The sequence below is a fragment of the Alligator sinensis genome, unplaced genomic scaffold (assembly GCF_000455745.1).
Source record: "Alligator sinensis unplaced genomic scaffold, ASM45574v1 scaffold129_1, whole genome shotgun sequence".
Lineage (NCBI taxonomy): Eukaryota > Metazoa > Chordata > Crocodylia > Alligatoridae > Alligator > Alligator sinensis.
In genome coordinates, this window is record NW_005842303.1 from 1,386,093 (window position 1) to 1,402,010 (window position 15,918).

Consider the following 15,918-nt stretch of genomic DNA (forward strand, 5'->3'; position numbering starts at 1 on the left):
GGTGGAGCAGCACAACCATAGCCAGAGCACCTGGATCCTGCTGCACCACCGCATCTATGACGTCACCAAGTTCCTCGAGGAGGTGAGGTGACGGGGGCTGCGCGCGCCCTTGCGTCCGGCATTGCTCCCTGCCACCAGGCACCCAGCCCAGCCCAGCTTTCAGGCGGTTATTTATTTATTTTATATAAATATTTATTATATCATATGTATTGATTTATATATACTTTATAAGAAAGTGATCTCCCTTTAAAAGACAATCCAGTTTTAAAGTTTGTTGCCCCATTTTTAAAGCTTGTTCACGACCCTTTCCTACTTTCTTGCCACCTGCTTTTGGGTCGCGGCCCATGGGGTTGAAAAATGCAGCCCTAGTGGCAGCTGCTGGCTGGCAGCGCTTGGGTAGTAGCAACCTCAGTGGCGTCTTGCGAGGGAAGCGGGGTTTGTAGGCAAATCTCGCCGGGGTTTTTAAAGGTGAGAAACAGCACCTGTGGGTTTTTCCTCTCAGGCTGGCAGAGTTCCAGCCTGCGGGGGCTGCTTGGGGCCCTCCATGTACTCCTCTGTCCCACACGGGGAGGCCTGGGGGCAGTGGGTTGGGAGTGAGGGGCACTGGTTCAGGACTGGCCATCCGTGTTAACAAATGCGTCCTGGTACAAAAAAGGTTGAGAGCCACTGCTGGCAGAAAGCTGGGAATCTCCCTATGTATGTGTATGTGCTGGTGTGGTGGTGCAGATGGAATAGGCTGCTTTGGTCACCCGTGATTTGAAACAGCTTGTTTGGGTGTCCATGGGCTCTTTCTTTGTCCTTACATCTGCTGCACTTCTCCAGACGTACAGGCCCACCTGTCAAAGCGGTGAGCGTACGCTGCAAAGGCGTTTAAGTCAAAAGCATGTAGTGTTGCAGTTCCACGTGCCTCTGTGCTCTCTGGTGGACACGGTCCGTGTAGGAGCTCTGCCTGAAAAAATAGTTTCACCTGCTGTCGTTGAGAGAAACTTCCAAGGTTCCAGTACTGCACCCGAGGCAGTCAGCTGGCTGCAAAATTTAGACGTAAAATTGTGAATATGTTTCTCTTTGCTTTGTGATCACCCTGTCACATAAGTTACATAAAACGTATTAAAACCTAAACATTAGAAGGAGGAAAATGACTTATTGGCCTTTAAGCTGGACGGTTCAAAGGTTAACAGGGCTTTGACACTGCAGATGTTTTTGCCTTGTTCTGGATCGGGGCATTTTGTAAATCCCCTGAGTAGGGTTGGATGTTGTGGCAATGCTAACATCCAAAGTGCTTTCTTCTATATGGTGCTTTCTGCTCTTGCTGAGTGCTACCTGTGGCATATTTACTCATGCTCCTACAAGCAAGATGCAGCTAACTGATAATGAAATCCTGGGGGTGGAAGGAGCTTTGCATGCAGAACATGAAATCAGTGTCAGTTATTTCAGACTAGGTCAATTTGACATGCAACAGTGTCAGAAATTCTTGTCAGATAAAGCCAGTGAACTTGTGGCTACCAGTGGAATGGTTGCTCAGAAACAAAAAGCTTAAAGGATTTGCTTGTGGGGCGGGAGGAGGGAAATGCAGTTAGTAAATACTGAAGAGCACAGCTTTGTGTGCAGCCATTCCCAAGACAGATCAGCTTTTCAGTTTGTGGTTAAATTGCATCGTTTCTGATCTTTATATGACTGAGGACTAAGTCTCAGAGAAGAAGCTTGTATAAAAAGCAATAAATACATTTTGTGTAAACATTTTTTAACATAAGTTACAAATACTGGTTAGGCACTAGCAGAAGACCTCAAGTCGTTTAGTATGTATTGGTCAAATTGTGATCTTAACTCTGGTGTTAATGAGCTAATTTTGGCTTACTACATAACATGCTTAGAACAAAAGGAGGTTTGATACATTTATTCCTTAAGAGTATCCTTTTAAATGGACAGACTTGAATACAGCACATCATTGTATCTTAATAAAGGAAAGTGTTTAAGAATTATTTTTTTTACCAGCAAAAATATTGGCTTTAATACCATTACATCTTCTCTACAGAAATCAGGCTTTCTGCTATTTCTCTTATGCTTTTAATTTTTTAAGTAATTAGTTCATATTTATAGATATATCCATATATTTATATCATTATCAATATGAGAGAGAGCAGGTATCTAGCCCACATGAAGAAATTGTCTATTACTAAGATGCTGCAACCCTTTTTAGATGTAAATTCATTTGACCATATACTAAAAATAGAGTTTGATCATGGATCTACATGTACACTGTTAAATCCTTCAGAGTTCCTGCTAATATTAGTATTAGGGTAGATTACAGGATTTGTATTTCTTTTGAGGGGTGAAAGACTGGTGACCCCACGACTGCAGTTTTAGGAGTATTTAATGTCGCACACTTTGATAGCTACATAAACTTTTTGTCTGGCATAATGCTGTATTTGCTCATATTGGAGGAAATTGAACAATTTTGGTCCTGCTTTCTGTAAGGAGAAGGATGAAACTCATGAGTTGTGGTTGTCACTCAGGCCCTTTTAAGTGGCTAACACATTTGTAGTGATTCCATACACAAATAAAGGGAGCAGCATAAACACCATCGATATGGTAAACGATCAGTGGTAGGTTAAGTGTTCTTGTTTTGTTGCTGACCCATGTCACCAGAGCCCAAAGACCATCAATTTTTTTTATGGCAGCAGTGAAATAAATGGAAGTACTTGAGCCTGCCTATAGAAACTCTAATGTAGCTCCCTTTGAAGTTTAAAACAGAGCTTTGCTGTTGATTTCACTAGGAACTGGATCAGACACTGATCAATCAGATTTAGTAGAGAAATTGCAGAGCAGAAATAAATAGCAGAGCAGAAATAAATATGAATGTCTAAGATTTTGGATATGATCTGTTCAAGAAATACACTACCACAGTATTTTTAATGAAGTGTGTCTAATTTAAATCTCTTGTTTTAGAGAGATTTTTCTGCTTAATAAAAAATATTCAGCAATAGCATAGTTTTAGAAATACAGTTTTCAAAAGTAAATGGCGACTCTGACTGCTGATTCCAGTTGGTTTTGCACTTGTTGTAAGGTTATACTTTGGGGCCAGTGCAGCTGAACCAGAGGCTGAACAGCTACCTCAGAAGTTTGGAGAAAATTTCAGAAGAAAAATGTTAGTGGAGCGCAGGAATATGACTTTATGACGTCTGGGTATCAGATCACTGTATGGTTGTGTCACTGTCCTATGTGTCACTTCATTGATTTGTTCTGGGTAGAAGAAGTGAATTCATGTAATGTACATTTTCATCAGGCTACAGTTCTGTGTTTTAATCCTCTTCTGGGCAGGAAAGATCAAACACTGGTCCAGTAGGGCACATTGTGTTTACTCAGCTTCAGGTTTGTCATCATGACATACAAGTTTGAGTTCAGAACCTCTACATTTTAAGATAAGGAACAGTATTCTCTGCTATACTAAAATATTGATGAAGTCTGGGGAGAGTTTGGAAACATTTCTAATAACAGTAGTAGAGGAGCATTAAAGTAGTAGTTAGTGGGGCTGACAAACTTGTTCAGGTTTTGAGAAAGGCAGTAATTGCATGTATAGCTTGCTTGCTCACTCTAGAGAGAGATCTATCTGTCTACATAGATAGCTATCTTACTTACTAGGTAAAGCTTTAAACATAAGAGCAAGTGCTATTCTCTTTGCTCCCCTGATTATGGAAAACGGGCCTGAGGCGGAAGTGACTTGTACAAGTTTACAGAGTTATTCAGGGATTTCTAAAATATACTCCCCTAACACAGCTCTTTAGTTTATGTTTCTCTTTGTACATCTAAACTACTTTTCCAAACTTGGCTCAGTGCACAACCCTTTTTCTCATGGTTTTGCTATCACAGACTTTATTTCAGAAAACTCCCCAGAATAAAAAAGGCAGTTCTGGGAGCCTATGGCTGAGGTAGGCAGTAGTAGATAAAGCTGAAATTATCCCACCCAAAGAGCCTGCAACAAATCAAAGCTCCCAAGATGTTCTGGCTCTTTGCCCCTGAAGTTTTCCGTTTCTTATTCCCTTAGTGAATAAAATGTTCCGTAGCAGTGACCTTCTGCTGGATCCAGATTTTTCAAGGCTGAAAGCCCACTTCTATCTCTGAGCCTAGATATGCAGATTTATGGATTTTGCCTTACTTTACCCTGTAAGAAAAACTTGGCATATCAAGGTGGTTAAATGAATAGAGCATTGAACTCTGACACAGAAAAAGATTAGTGACTTGCACCTTTTGGAGGGGTTCAGAAATAAGTAACTGTAGGCATTCAGCCAAGCTGAAAACGATGGTTTCTGAAGTTTGTTAAACTTGTGCTCAGTTATTTTATCTGAAGCTATAATGACTGTTCGTTCCTGTTAGAAATATTGTGAATTGTTGTAACTTAAGGCTTATTCCACAGTAGAAACTTCCCTGTTAATTGGTGACGTGTGTGATCTTGGGTTTGGTGTTTTAGTAGTGGCAGAAGTTCTAAAATAGATAATTGTGAAGATGTTTTTGCTAGTAAAGCTTATTTTACTTAACGCCATTATAAGTGTAGAAAGCACACTTTTGCTTGTGTAAGCTGTGTTTACATGCTGAGGTGCCCTGGTGTAAGTCGATGGGTTTATTCACTTTACTGTAGGCCTGGTCAAAGATTCCTAGGATCAAGAGATACTAACATCTTCATTAAAGAGTAAGTTTTGGTAGTAAAATGTTCTAACAAAGTATAAACAAATATCCGGTATAATCTAAACAAAATACAGAACTTGAAAAGGGGCTTAAAATAGAACTTGGGAACTTGATTTTTGATGCTTTCTAATGAAAAAGTAACTTTTAACATTTGGTTAGTGGCAGCAATGATGTCTCTTTCATTTCATAGATTCATAGAAGTTAGGGGCTAGAAGGGACCGCACAAGATAATCAGGTCCAGCCCCCTGCTCTAAGGCAGGAAAGACTGCTGAAGTCAGATGACCCCAGCAAGGTATGCGTCCAGTCATCTTTTGAAGATCTCCAGGGAAGGTGACTGTACCACCTTTGTGGGGAGTCTGTTCCAGACTCTGAACATGCAAACTGTAAAGAAGTTTTTCCTTATGTCTAATCTGAAGCGATCTTCTATCGGTTTGTGACCGTTATTCCTAGTCTTCGCCTGGGGTGCCTTGGTGAACAGATGTTCTCCTAGTCCTTGATGTTCGCCCCTTATGTACTTGGCTGCCAAGCCCCCGCCCCGCCCCTGAGTCTTCTCTATTCCATGAATGGGGGTGGAGTTTTATGATTAGTTTAATTATTTTTCACAGGGTCCTGAACACTTTGACAAAGGTGCCATTACCTTTCTCTCTAGTTAATGATGCTGATGACATACTCTTACTAATAGGGAAAAATTTGGAACACTTAAACATGTTTAACTGGGGGGGTGTGGGGTGTGCGCGTGCGTGCATGCTCTCCTGGCTGTATGGCCCAGTGATTGGCTGGAAAGTCAGTGTCGTTGTCTAAGGCTTGTTCTGCCATGTAGCTTTGCTAACATATAGGTAGAAAAAATGTTTCCTTTGACATACAGTTACATTAGAAGAACCCTTGAGATTTGTTCCATTTGAGAAATGGGTTTAGCTTGAAGCAAAAAAAGCAGGCATAAGCTGTATTTGTGGTTAGACATAGATTGCCATAGTAATTTTTACTGTCAGTCTTGGCAAACAGTGAAACATGCACAAAACCTAATTTACTTGCTTTAGGCAAGGAGTGTCTGTTTTGGGCCTGGTCTGACAGCACACTGAAATAACTGTCAGTCTTTGCATTAACTGGAGCGGACTTTGGACCAGGCCCTAGTATGTGCATATAAACATGTGGTCTAGTCAGGTGAATGAAGAGCAGCATAAAGTCACTTCCCTTTTGTTGTTTGTGTAATTTTCATTAGAAAATCACTTCCATAAAAAATGTTTCCATTTCCTTCTTAGGAAGTTACGGCCTAGATCGGGGGTCAGCACCTCATCGTCTGCAGGCTGGACCTGGATCCTTTGGTAGGAGAGGGCTTTGCTTGCTCTGAGAGTGGGCAGAGAGTAGTGGCAGTGGTTGGGGTCCTAGCGTCAGCCTGTCACCAGAAACCATTGCTGACTAATGGTTTAAGGAGTACCCTATTTGCTTGCATACCACACACTCCCACACAAGAAACCTGCTTGATTTTGGAAGGTGGAATGTAGAGAATTTGTTTTTTTGTTGGTTTCCTGGAGTCGTAGCATACAACCGGCTTTTCATGAAGACATCCTGCTTCAAAATGCCTATCTGTTTCTCTTTTCCTGCTAGCAAGAAGGGGAGGTGCTCACTGCCTCTCTCAAATTGGAAGCAGTTTTTTGCTGTGCCCCTCTTGCTTGCTAGCAGGGTGGGAGAAGTTGGCAGCCTTTTTGAAGCATAGTGTCTCGAATGCTGGTTCTCCATGCTTCTGCCCTGGTGAAGAAAATAAGGTTCCATACTTAAGGTACATACCCCTATTTTTGCAGGACTGATTTTTTTTTTTGGGGGGGGGGGGAGGAGGGAGAGGGGAAAGGTGTGTAGGTGTGATATGACAGTAAATAGAGTATTTATCAGTGTAGTACTGCAGTTAATAGCTGATAAACTGTTCATGGCTCTGGGAGCCACTGTGGCTATTTGATGTGTGTGTTGTGATATAAACATACACGTAAAAATTAACTTTTTTGAACTGGACTAACCCTTTCTTAGCATGAGTTATGCACACAACTAGCACAGTCTCATGGACAGCAAAGTTCAGTCAGTTAAGCATGCTATAAATCTCGTGGCAGTGACATTTAGTGCTGCTCATTTCTAGACCTTTGTCCTGTCTCTTCTCTGAATAGTTATCAGAACTGATTCAAGGGCAGGATTTGGTACGAGTGCCATACTTGCACGTCAGTTTGCATAATCTCTCCCCTGCACGCACTCTCTCAACTTTTTTTGGCACAGTTACTCTGTCTAATCTTTAGTACTTGCACTTTTTAAAAAGCTCCCTCTTTTTGCTTAGTCACCATGGATATGCTCTGGTCTATTCGTTCTGGGAAGCTGTAACTTAAAAAAGACCAAAAAACCCAACCTTTTAAAATTGCATGTGTAAACACTTGTTTACAAAATAAGAAATGAGTTCAGCTGTTAGTCATTTTTTTGATTTTGTAGACACCATTTGAAACTTGCAACAGTGGCTTCCTTTTGATTTCCATGACCAGGAATATTTGATTTATAGTTTGGGAAGGGATATAGGCAGTAAAACAGTTATGAGAAAGCGGGAGTGAGAACTCTCTAAACCTCACAGAAGTAGCTGATGTTTCTGAAAGCAGTGATTCCTCTGTTTCAGACACAGCATAAAGAAGGCCTTGCGTTCCATGTTGCGTAACATTGGCTGTATTTGGCTAATAGCAGGAAGCTTTGTCTAATAATTGATTCAGTACCTAGTGTTTTTCCGCTCTCTCAAATGCAGAATTCTCTCCCAAATGTTAAAAGCTCATTAAGGTTGCAAAGTGGAAAATTTGGAAGCGAGGAAACATTACCTTACGTTGCTAAGGTAGTCTGTATTAAAACATTTCTTATTTGTGAGTGCTTGATTTTTAGTTCTTTGAATGTAGTGCACGTTATATTGATGCACATGGTACATGACATCTTGTTTCTGTTCCAGTGATTGAAAGTGGTAAACCTTGCCTTTTTGGACAATATTTGTTTTCATAACTCTGACCCAAGGCATTCATTAAGCAAATGTAATTAAAGTGCATTAGGATCCAATGTCTTGTATGGTATCCCATTAGAAGTATGGTATCCCATTTCCAAATCTAGAGTGAGAGGCTTTTTTGGCATATTCCTGTCTGACTTGTATTGCCATGTGTGACTTCTTGGTACTAGAGAATATAATCCTTGTGAACTAGAAAATGTTGGATCTCTTTATACTTTCGGCTTCACTGTTGCTGAGTTCCATCATACATGTTCTACAGGATGGTGGGGACTCATTGCCACTACTTGGAAAGTACCAAGCTTGAAGAAACTTGGTAAATCCTTACAAGTTTGTCTTGAGGAAAAGGAGTAGTCATTTGGCTGGGTTAGCGGAGCGGAGAGGAGGCCACGTAGATTCGATGTCATTTTGCAAAGCAGTTATGTAGCAAATACCTTTTAAGGTAACGCTCCTCATTGTCCTCTGCGGATCATGCCCCCAGAGAGTTTAAATGTATGTTGGGCGGAGGAGGGGGGTATGGGGTAAGGTATTGGTTTTTTTTCTCTGGTGTCATTCTCAGTGACCTAGTGCTCCCTTCTTTCCTTTAAGAACAGGCAGCCAGTCTTTGCTTCAAGCAAACTGCTGGCTGTTCATAGGTGCTGGCAGCTTTAAATGTCACTTGTTTGATTATTTTACTTGTTATAGTTGGAAGAAATAACTGAAGCACAGTATGTTATTGAATTTTTTAAAATCATTGTATGGCATTCAGTCGGCTATAATGGACTTGTTAAATTGTGGTTGAAAACTACAGCATGGGAAAAATTAAGTAGGTATTAAATATTCAGTGTACCTTTAAGTTACCTTAATGAGTTGCAGTAAGAGTTAAAATACAAACTTGCAAAAGAACTGAAATTCTATTCATTGCAAGTTTTCAAATAGTTGGCCTTTGGTTTAGATTACAGATGCTAAGGAAACTCTAGATATGTAAAGCTTTTCATAAAATTAAGTAAAAGTCCTTATGTGTCCTAACTGTTGTAAGAGTCCCCACTATCCAGTGCATTAGGATTTGTTTGGGCTGTTGCCAGAAGTATAAATAATGCCCACATGTTAGTAATACCTGCATTATTTAAAAACTAATTTTGTTTGCCATGACTCGTATAGTTCTGACAAAAGTATATGATGCTGTTTGTAGCAACTATAGTCACCCAGTTGGAGACTTCGAAGAAACTAGTTAAAACATAGGAAAGAAATCAAAGGTGAGGGTGAATTTAAAAGCAAAAAGAGGGTGAATTTAAAACAACATCCCTCACATTCTGATTTTTTGAGAATGTGTAAGTTATGGGTTTTTTAAATAGAATATCCTCTGAAAGGCACAAACCAAACCCACCCACAATCTTATTTGACTTTTAGAAAATCATGCGATTGGATTTCCAGGATCAAAAACTGACTTCTAAACATTTTTCCTACAGCATCCAGGTGGTGAGGAAGTCCTAAGAGAGCAAGGTGGAGGAGATGCCACTGAAAGCTTTGAGGATGTTGGTCATTCCACAGATGCTAGAACACTGTCAGAGTCATTCATTATTGGGGAGCTTCATCCTGTGAGTACATCATTTTAACAGAGTATAGACACTCACCACTACACACAGATCATCCCTTCTAGGGTTCAGAAACTTCTGTAATTGTCTAAAAATAGCGTGAGTGGTAAGTAGCTGGTTCTAGTCATATCTTTTCCCAGCACTGGCCACCTGTAGATGAAACTAGAACAATCTTTCCTGGTCCAGCAGAAGAAGAGATTGGAGACCTGTGAAGCGCGCAGATGACCTGATGTAAAATTCTGTCATATATGTGCATTTGCTTTCCCTTGGATTGATGCTTTTCCTCATATTTCATAAGGAATATGATGTTCTGCTTTCCCCAGTCTGTGTAACAGGAGATGCATAAATATGATGTCTGATCCTTGAAGCCAGTACACTTGTGAATTTGCCTAAATCTTCTGTAAGGTTTTGAAGAAAACAACTAACCAGCAGTGGCTTATCTGCACTCTGGTTGTAACCTTTAGCAACGGCAGTCCTAGAAATCTATTCATAATTAAGCACATGTTCTGAAGTACGTCCATATTCCGAGAAGGGATTGCTATGGATACAAACTGTACAGGGTGCTTTCCAGTTTCATTGTCCAAAGTGTGATGCCTGTGTTTGGTTCATGGTATCAGCCTCTCTGCACAATGAAACTGGAAAGGACCCTGTATAATCCAAGGAAAAAAAACCTAATCTGTGGAGTGGTGGTTAGAGTATGGCGTGAAAAGTCGGAATGATACAGGTTCATGCCTCTTCGGGTGATGGGGGAGACCTGCTCTTGTCTGGAGTACTGTCATGGATGGGTATATCTTGCTTAGGAAGGTCAAGGAAGGGGAGTGAAGGACGGTGGTGTTGCTTCATAACAGATGTGTTTGTTCTGAGGTTCCATGCAAGGAGGGAGGTAGAGCTGTTCAGAGTTTCTGGGTTAAGGTCAGAGGGGAGAACAGGAGCACATACCCATCATGCTGTCACCTCTCTAAACCACCAGACCTGGAGGAAGAGGTGAAGGAGTTCTTCTTTAAACAGCAAATTTCAGGGTATCTCTAATTACCGTGACACCTGCCAGAAAGAAAACACAGCAGTGCAGAGAAAGTCCAGTAAGTTCTTGGAGTGTGTTAGGGATAATTTGGTGTGTGGGAGGGGCACAAGGGAAACTCTTCTTGACTTGCTGCTCACAAACAGGGAAGTATGAGAATGTGAAGGTGAAAAATACCTTGGGTGACAATGACCATGAAATGATACAGTTCAAGATCCTAAGAAAAGAGGAAGGAAGAAGAGCTGCAGAAAAAAAAGACACTGCATTTTGGAAAAACAGATTTTAAGGAGCTGGGAAAGACCCCTGGGAGGCAAGTCCGGTGAGAAAAGAATCCAGAAGAGCTGGTTATGCTTTGAAAAGATCTTATTAGGTATGCAGGGACAAGTTATCCTGATGTGAAGAAAGAAAAGGAAGTGCAGCAGGGGACTGGCTGGGTTAAACAGTGAACTCTTCAGTGGGTTGAAATTAAAAATGGAATCCTACAAAAAGTGGAGACTTGGCCATAATGTTAGGTTAGAGTGCTGTACAGGCTTGCTGGGAGAAGGTCAGGAAGACTAAGGCATGATTTCATGTGTAACTAGCCAAGGACATAAAAGGCAATAGAAGGAGACCCTCCAGGTAGGTCAGGAGTAAGAGGAAGACCAAGGTATGTGTAGGGCCCTTAGTCAATGAAGGGGACCTACAGTACGAGATGACACAGTTGGCAGCAAGAATAGGGATGAAGACACCCAGCCTAAAGTAAGTAGAAAAACAGGTTAGAATTAATGAAGAGAAGTGAGGTTACAGAATGCATGCTACAGTACTGAAGGAATTTGCTAAGGTAACTTAAGAACCATTGGCAAGTCCCTTTGAGAAATTAAGGAGGTCAGGTGAGGCCCTTGATAACTAATTATAACATAATTAAAGGGAAGGAGGAGGATCTGGGTATTGCACACTAGTGGGTTTGACTCAATACCTGGAAAGATTGTGGAAGAGACCAAGGTGATCAGAACAGCTAGCCTGGGTTTATCAAGAATAAACTGTGCTTGCCCAACTTGATTTCTTTGTATGAAAAGGTAACAGGTTAATGGATTGGCGGGGGAAGGGGAGGGGGAGCAGTGAAAGTGATAGACCTGGAGTTTAGTAAGATAAGAAAATATAGTTGATGAAAATTACTAAAAGGTGGATATAACTATTTGGATCATTGTTCTCAAATAGTCATCAGTGGCTCAACATCTAGTTGGAAGGAGGAATCAAGTGGAATTATGCAGAGGCCTATCCTGGGTTTGGTATTATTTAGTGTTTTCATTAATGGTTCAGAGGATGAGAATAAATGAATGTTATACACCAAGTTAGTTGGAGTTGCAGATACTCAGAAGAATGGAGCTAGGTTCTCGAATGACCTGGATAAACCAGAGAAATTGTCTGAAAATAATCAAATGTAATTCAACAAGGACAGGTAAAAAATCCTTCACCTGGGATGGAGCAATTGCCTATAGAAATATAGGCTGGGGAATCTTTGGCTATGCTGCAGCACTGCAGAGAAGGACCTGATTGTTACAGTGGATCTTAAACTAAATGAGACAACAGCGTGTTCTTGTTGCAAAAAAAGGTCAACAACAGACTGGGCTATATTAATAGACGTGTCACAGTACAAGGGAAGTGATTCTGCTCTATTCAGCCACTCAGGCCTCACTGGAGTACTGTGTCCAGTTTTGAGCATCATACTTCAGGAAGAATGTGGACAAGTCAGAGTCCAGCAAAGTCACAAAAATGATTTAGAACTCTGGGAAACACGATTTACAAGGAAATGCTGAAAGAACTAGGATTATTTAATCTGGAGAAGAGAAGGATAAGGGGGAATTGATAAAAGCCCTCAAATACCTGAATGGTGGCTATAAAAAGGATGGAGATAGGGTATTCTGTGGCTTCAGAGGACAGAGCAAGGAGCTATGGTTTTAAATTGCAGCAAGGGAAATTTAGATGGGGTATTAGACCTTTTTCATTTGGGGGCGGTCAAGCACTGGAACAGGAAAACTGTAGAATCTCCATCCTTGAAGTTTTTAAGAGCAGTTAGACAAAGTTGTCTAGGATATTTTAGACAAATGCTCCTTCCTCAAACAAAGAGTTGGACTAGGTGACCTCCTGAGGTCCCTTCTAGCCCTACTCTTCTACGGTTCTATATCTGTGCCATTCAGTCCTTGGAATAAAAATGTACTTGAGAATTTATGCTTCATTCCTTAAAAGGTTTCTGGGATTGTGGTTATTAAGGATTCCTGTAATAACCGCAGTGTGGATAAAAAAGCTATTTGTGACTTTTTCCCTGACCACTCTTTAAGGATTGTTGAAAACATCACTGCCTTTGTGCTGGTAACTGGGGTGTTACCAGCACAGGTCGTCTAAATCTCTCTGAACCTTTCTGTGTAGCATCTAGGATATTAGCTACAAAGGCAGTGGATATTAGCTTTTCTGTTTATTCAAAGAGTTAACTCGTATGATCTTGCACCTTTTAGCTGTCCAAAATGCCACAGCAGAGAGAATTTTCCTAATCTGCTTTTTTTTACCAGTTTTTCTTAATTTCACATCTGTTTTGTGGCTCCCCCTTCTCTTTTGTATCAAACATAGGGTATTTCGCTTTGGTTTCAAGGCACTGTATGGCCTCTCTCCATCTTACCATAATTCTCACTTGCTACTGAGATGTTGATGCCTGTGTCCAGACTATGTTGCTAGTTTCCATGCACACTTAGAATGAACATGCGTGTTAGATCTTCTTTCTTATGCTGCCCCGTATGTATTTCTATGCATAGACTAGGAGCCTGTGTCTTCTAGGGGCAAAGAGAATGCAAATATGTTGGCTTAGGGAACCTTGGCCTACGTTGGAGAGCTACATTTCGTTGAATAAAGAAACATGATAGGAATTTTGTAAGCAAGCAAGTAAATCTTGATAGATCCCATCTATTAAAGTAACTTAGTTGTACAGATCTCTTCAGTTATAGTTAAACTACTCTTGCAGCAAACTTCCTGGCCCGCTCCCCCAGAATCAAACAGATATGTACAGTATGGGAGGACCACGTAACTGAAATGAATAACCTTATGACTTTTCTGTTGTACGTTTTTATCTAACTGTCATTTATTTTCTTTCAGGATGACAGAGACAAGGTTCAGAAACCAACGGTAAGTGCTATTTCTTTTGAACCTTCAAATCCAGTATTTCTTCTGAATGCCAACATGTCTGCATAGTGTGCCAAAAACCTCCTGCCACCAGGCTGGAGTGGTTAATACTACTTAAACTTAGTATTTTAGGTCATTTACTTGTCTTAAGATCCCCTAACTTCCTCTGTTTTGGTCAAGATGGCACCATGCTGAGTCCTGGCTCTGCGGGTACCAGTTATTAAATCACATTTACAGGGAGCTGCTTTTGGGACACACGTGTAGATACTCATATGCAGCATGGACATGTGGTATGTCGGTATTTGTGACTTTATGATCAGTGTTTCAGATTGGCCTTCTTTGGGACTTCTCAGACAGCCCAAAAGATACTTCAGCCCTAGTTTTGCTATGGAGAAAGTGCTGTCAAGTACACAAACTAACCTATTTTGTGGTCACTTAATCAAAGTCTTGGATACAAATACAATTTTTCAGGTAGAAGTGATTTTAAATTTCTTGCTAAAGTTGATGTCAAGAGCTGAGCATAGCTAAAGGTTTTCCAAGTGCCTTGACATCTGCATTGTGGTGCTTAGGAATACTTCTCAAATACTATAACAAGCATGAAATGTTTAGCACACTTAAGTAGTATGGATAGAGTAGGAATGAAATTAGGATAGAATCATCGAAGATCAGGGCTGAAATACATCTCCAGTCATTAAGCTCAAGCTCCCAGCTCAAGGCAAGCACAGCCCTGTCTAAACAATTAGATGCGAGATCATAGTCTAAACAAGCGATTCTTGATCAAGTGCCTTGAATTCCTTTCAAGGGTGCCACTGTTAGGTGTGCAAGCATGACTCAAAGTAAACCTGAGGATTTCAAATAGGAGTCCGTAGTGGTAAAAACGTTCGGTGATCTTTCTGAATTCTTTGGAACAGAAGAACTGCTGTTTTTTTTCTGTAGTCAAAAACTGAGTGAAAACTAGGAACTGGCTTTTTGGGGTTTTTTGAGGGGTACCTGGAGTCTAAATCTAAACCATCAGATGGGAGATCATGTACCACTCACTTGTTACTATTCATAAAGAATTTGTTATATTCATCAGCCTACCTGGATTTTGCTTTTAAAGTTTTAAATCTACCATAGTAGGACATGCACCCATAATCTTTGGAAGTACTGCTAGTTTATAAAGAAGTTTATAAAGAGTTGCTCATGTGGTACCAGCAAGTTGGAAGCAGTGAGTTACTGGTGCCACTTGTTTAAATTTCAACACCTATAGTCCTGTTGCTGTCTTAAAATGATCAGGAAGCCATTGTTTATATGGTGCGGTATTGCATCATAGACCATGGGTAGGAGTTCAGAGAATTGCTGCTCTTGTGGTAGAAACCACTAGCACAAGACATTCCAGTTTTTTCGTCTTGGAGCAAAAATGGCTGCTTCGGGAGAAAAATAACTTGTTTACAGCAAGGTAGAAATCACTCCTGGGAAACTGACTCTCTGCATACTTTTCCCTGGCTTAACTTCCCCCAGGGATCCAGGAGAAGCAGAGCCAGGGGAAAGCCTCCCCTGCTTTCCTGAGATGGGGGTCACCCCAGCCTGGAGAAGGTGTGGAGGAAGTAATGGCTCCCACCTGTCATATAGACTAGGAGGTGAGGGAAGAAGCAGCTGCCAGCTAGTCCTTAACTGTTTCTTATACCAGAGTCCTTGGTATGAGGATCAGGCAGGAGGCTTTGCCCTGCTGCTCAACTACCTGGGGAGAATGGGAGGACTAGAGCAGCCCACACTGTACCCAGACTGAGATCACTCTAGTCTTGGGAAGGCACAAGGAGCAGGAGAAAACGAGTGGTTGCAGACTGAACATCTGGACTGTTTCCTCTCAGAATAATTTCTAGCAGTGGAAAATTTCCACCTCTGGAGTTGGACATTTGTACATGGCCTTGATGTGCTCCTCTCCAGTAAGACAAACCCTAGTTTTTAAAAAACTTGTTACATAATGCACGTCTTGTTGCACTAATCAGACTCTGTGCTCTTTGAGGGATTACTGTGAGACTGGTAAGAATTACAGTATTTTTTTTTAATCTCTAAAATAGTTTTTATGAGTTAGTTCTCTTCCTGTTGAGTCTTAAGATTCATGTTGGAGTTCTGCTCTTGCTGCTTATTAGTAGAATTTCAAATTTGATATGGATTTTTCTTGCAAGTTTATAGTATGTAAAAATTGTCTCACTTAGGCCTTGATTCATGTTACACTTAGGAAGTGTTAACTACACTTAAACCAAAAGCATCCATGTGTTCAGGAAAAAGTGTTCCAAGAGCTATCGTATGGTATTAAAGTTAGTATTTTTTGGGTGAGGCGTATATCCAGGTGGTGTTAAGTAATACATGCTTTGCTATCATGGGACTGCTCCACGGAGATAATACTATTAGTCTTCACCGGTACCAGTGTGGTGTTGGGACTGGCATCAAAAAATAGCTGTTTATCAGATGTAGCCCTCACCCCCCCCCCCCCCCCGCCCACC

At 41.0% G+C, this 15,918-nt stretch overlaps 1 protein-coding gene across 1 annotated transcript in view; it reads left to right on the plus strand.

Annotated features, from left to right (window-relative positions):
* Position 1: 1 nt before the first annotated feature.
* Positions 2-15,918, plus strand: part of LOC102370405 (cytochrome b5) — a gene marked incomplete at its 5' end in the record, with an annotated part of 19,677 nt that continues 3,760 nt past the window's right edge. The window contains 3 exons of the mRNA XM_006028312.2: positions 2-82; positions 9,139-9,267; positions 13,406-13,435. Coding sequence (XP_006028374.1) covers positions 2-82; positions 9,139-9,267; positions 13,406-13,435 — 240 coding nt within the window. The remainder of the gene's footprint in view (positions 83-9,138; positions 9,268-13,405; positions 13,436-15,918) is intronic.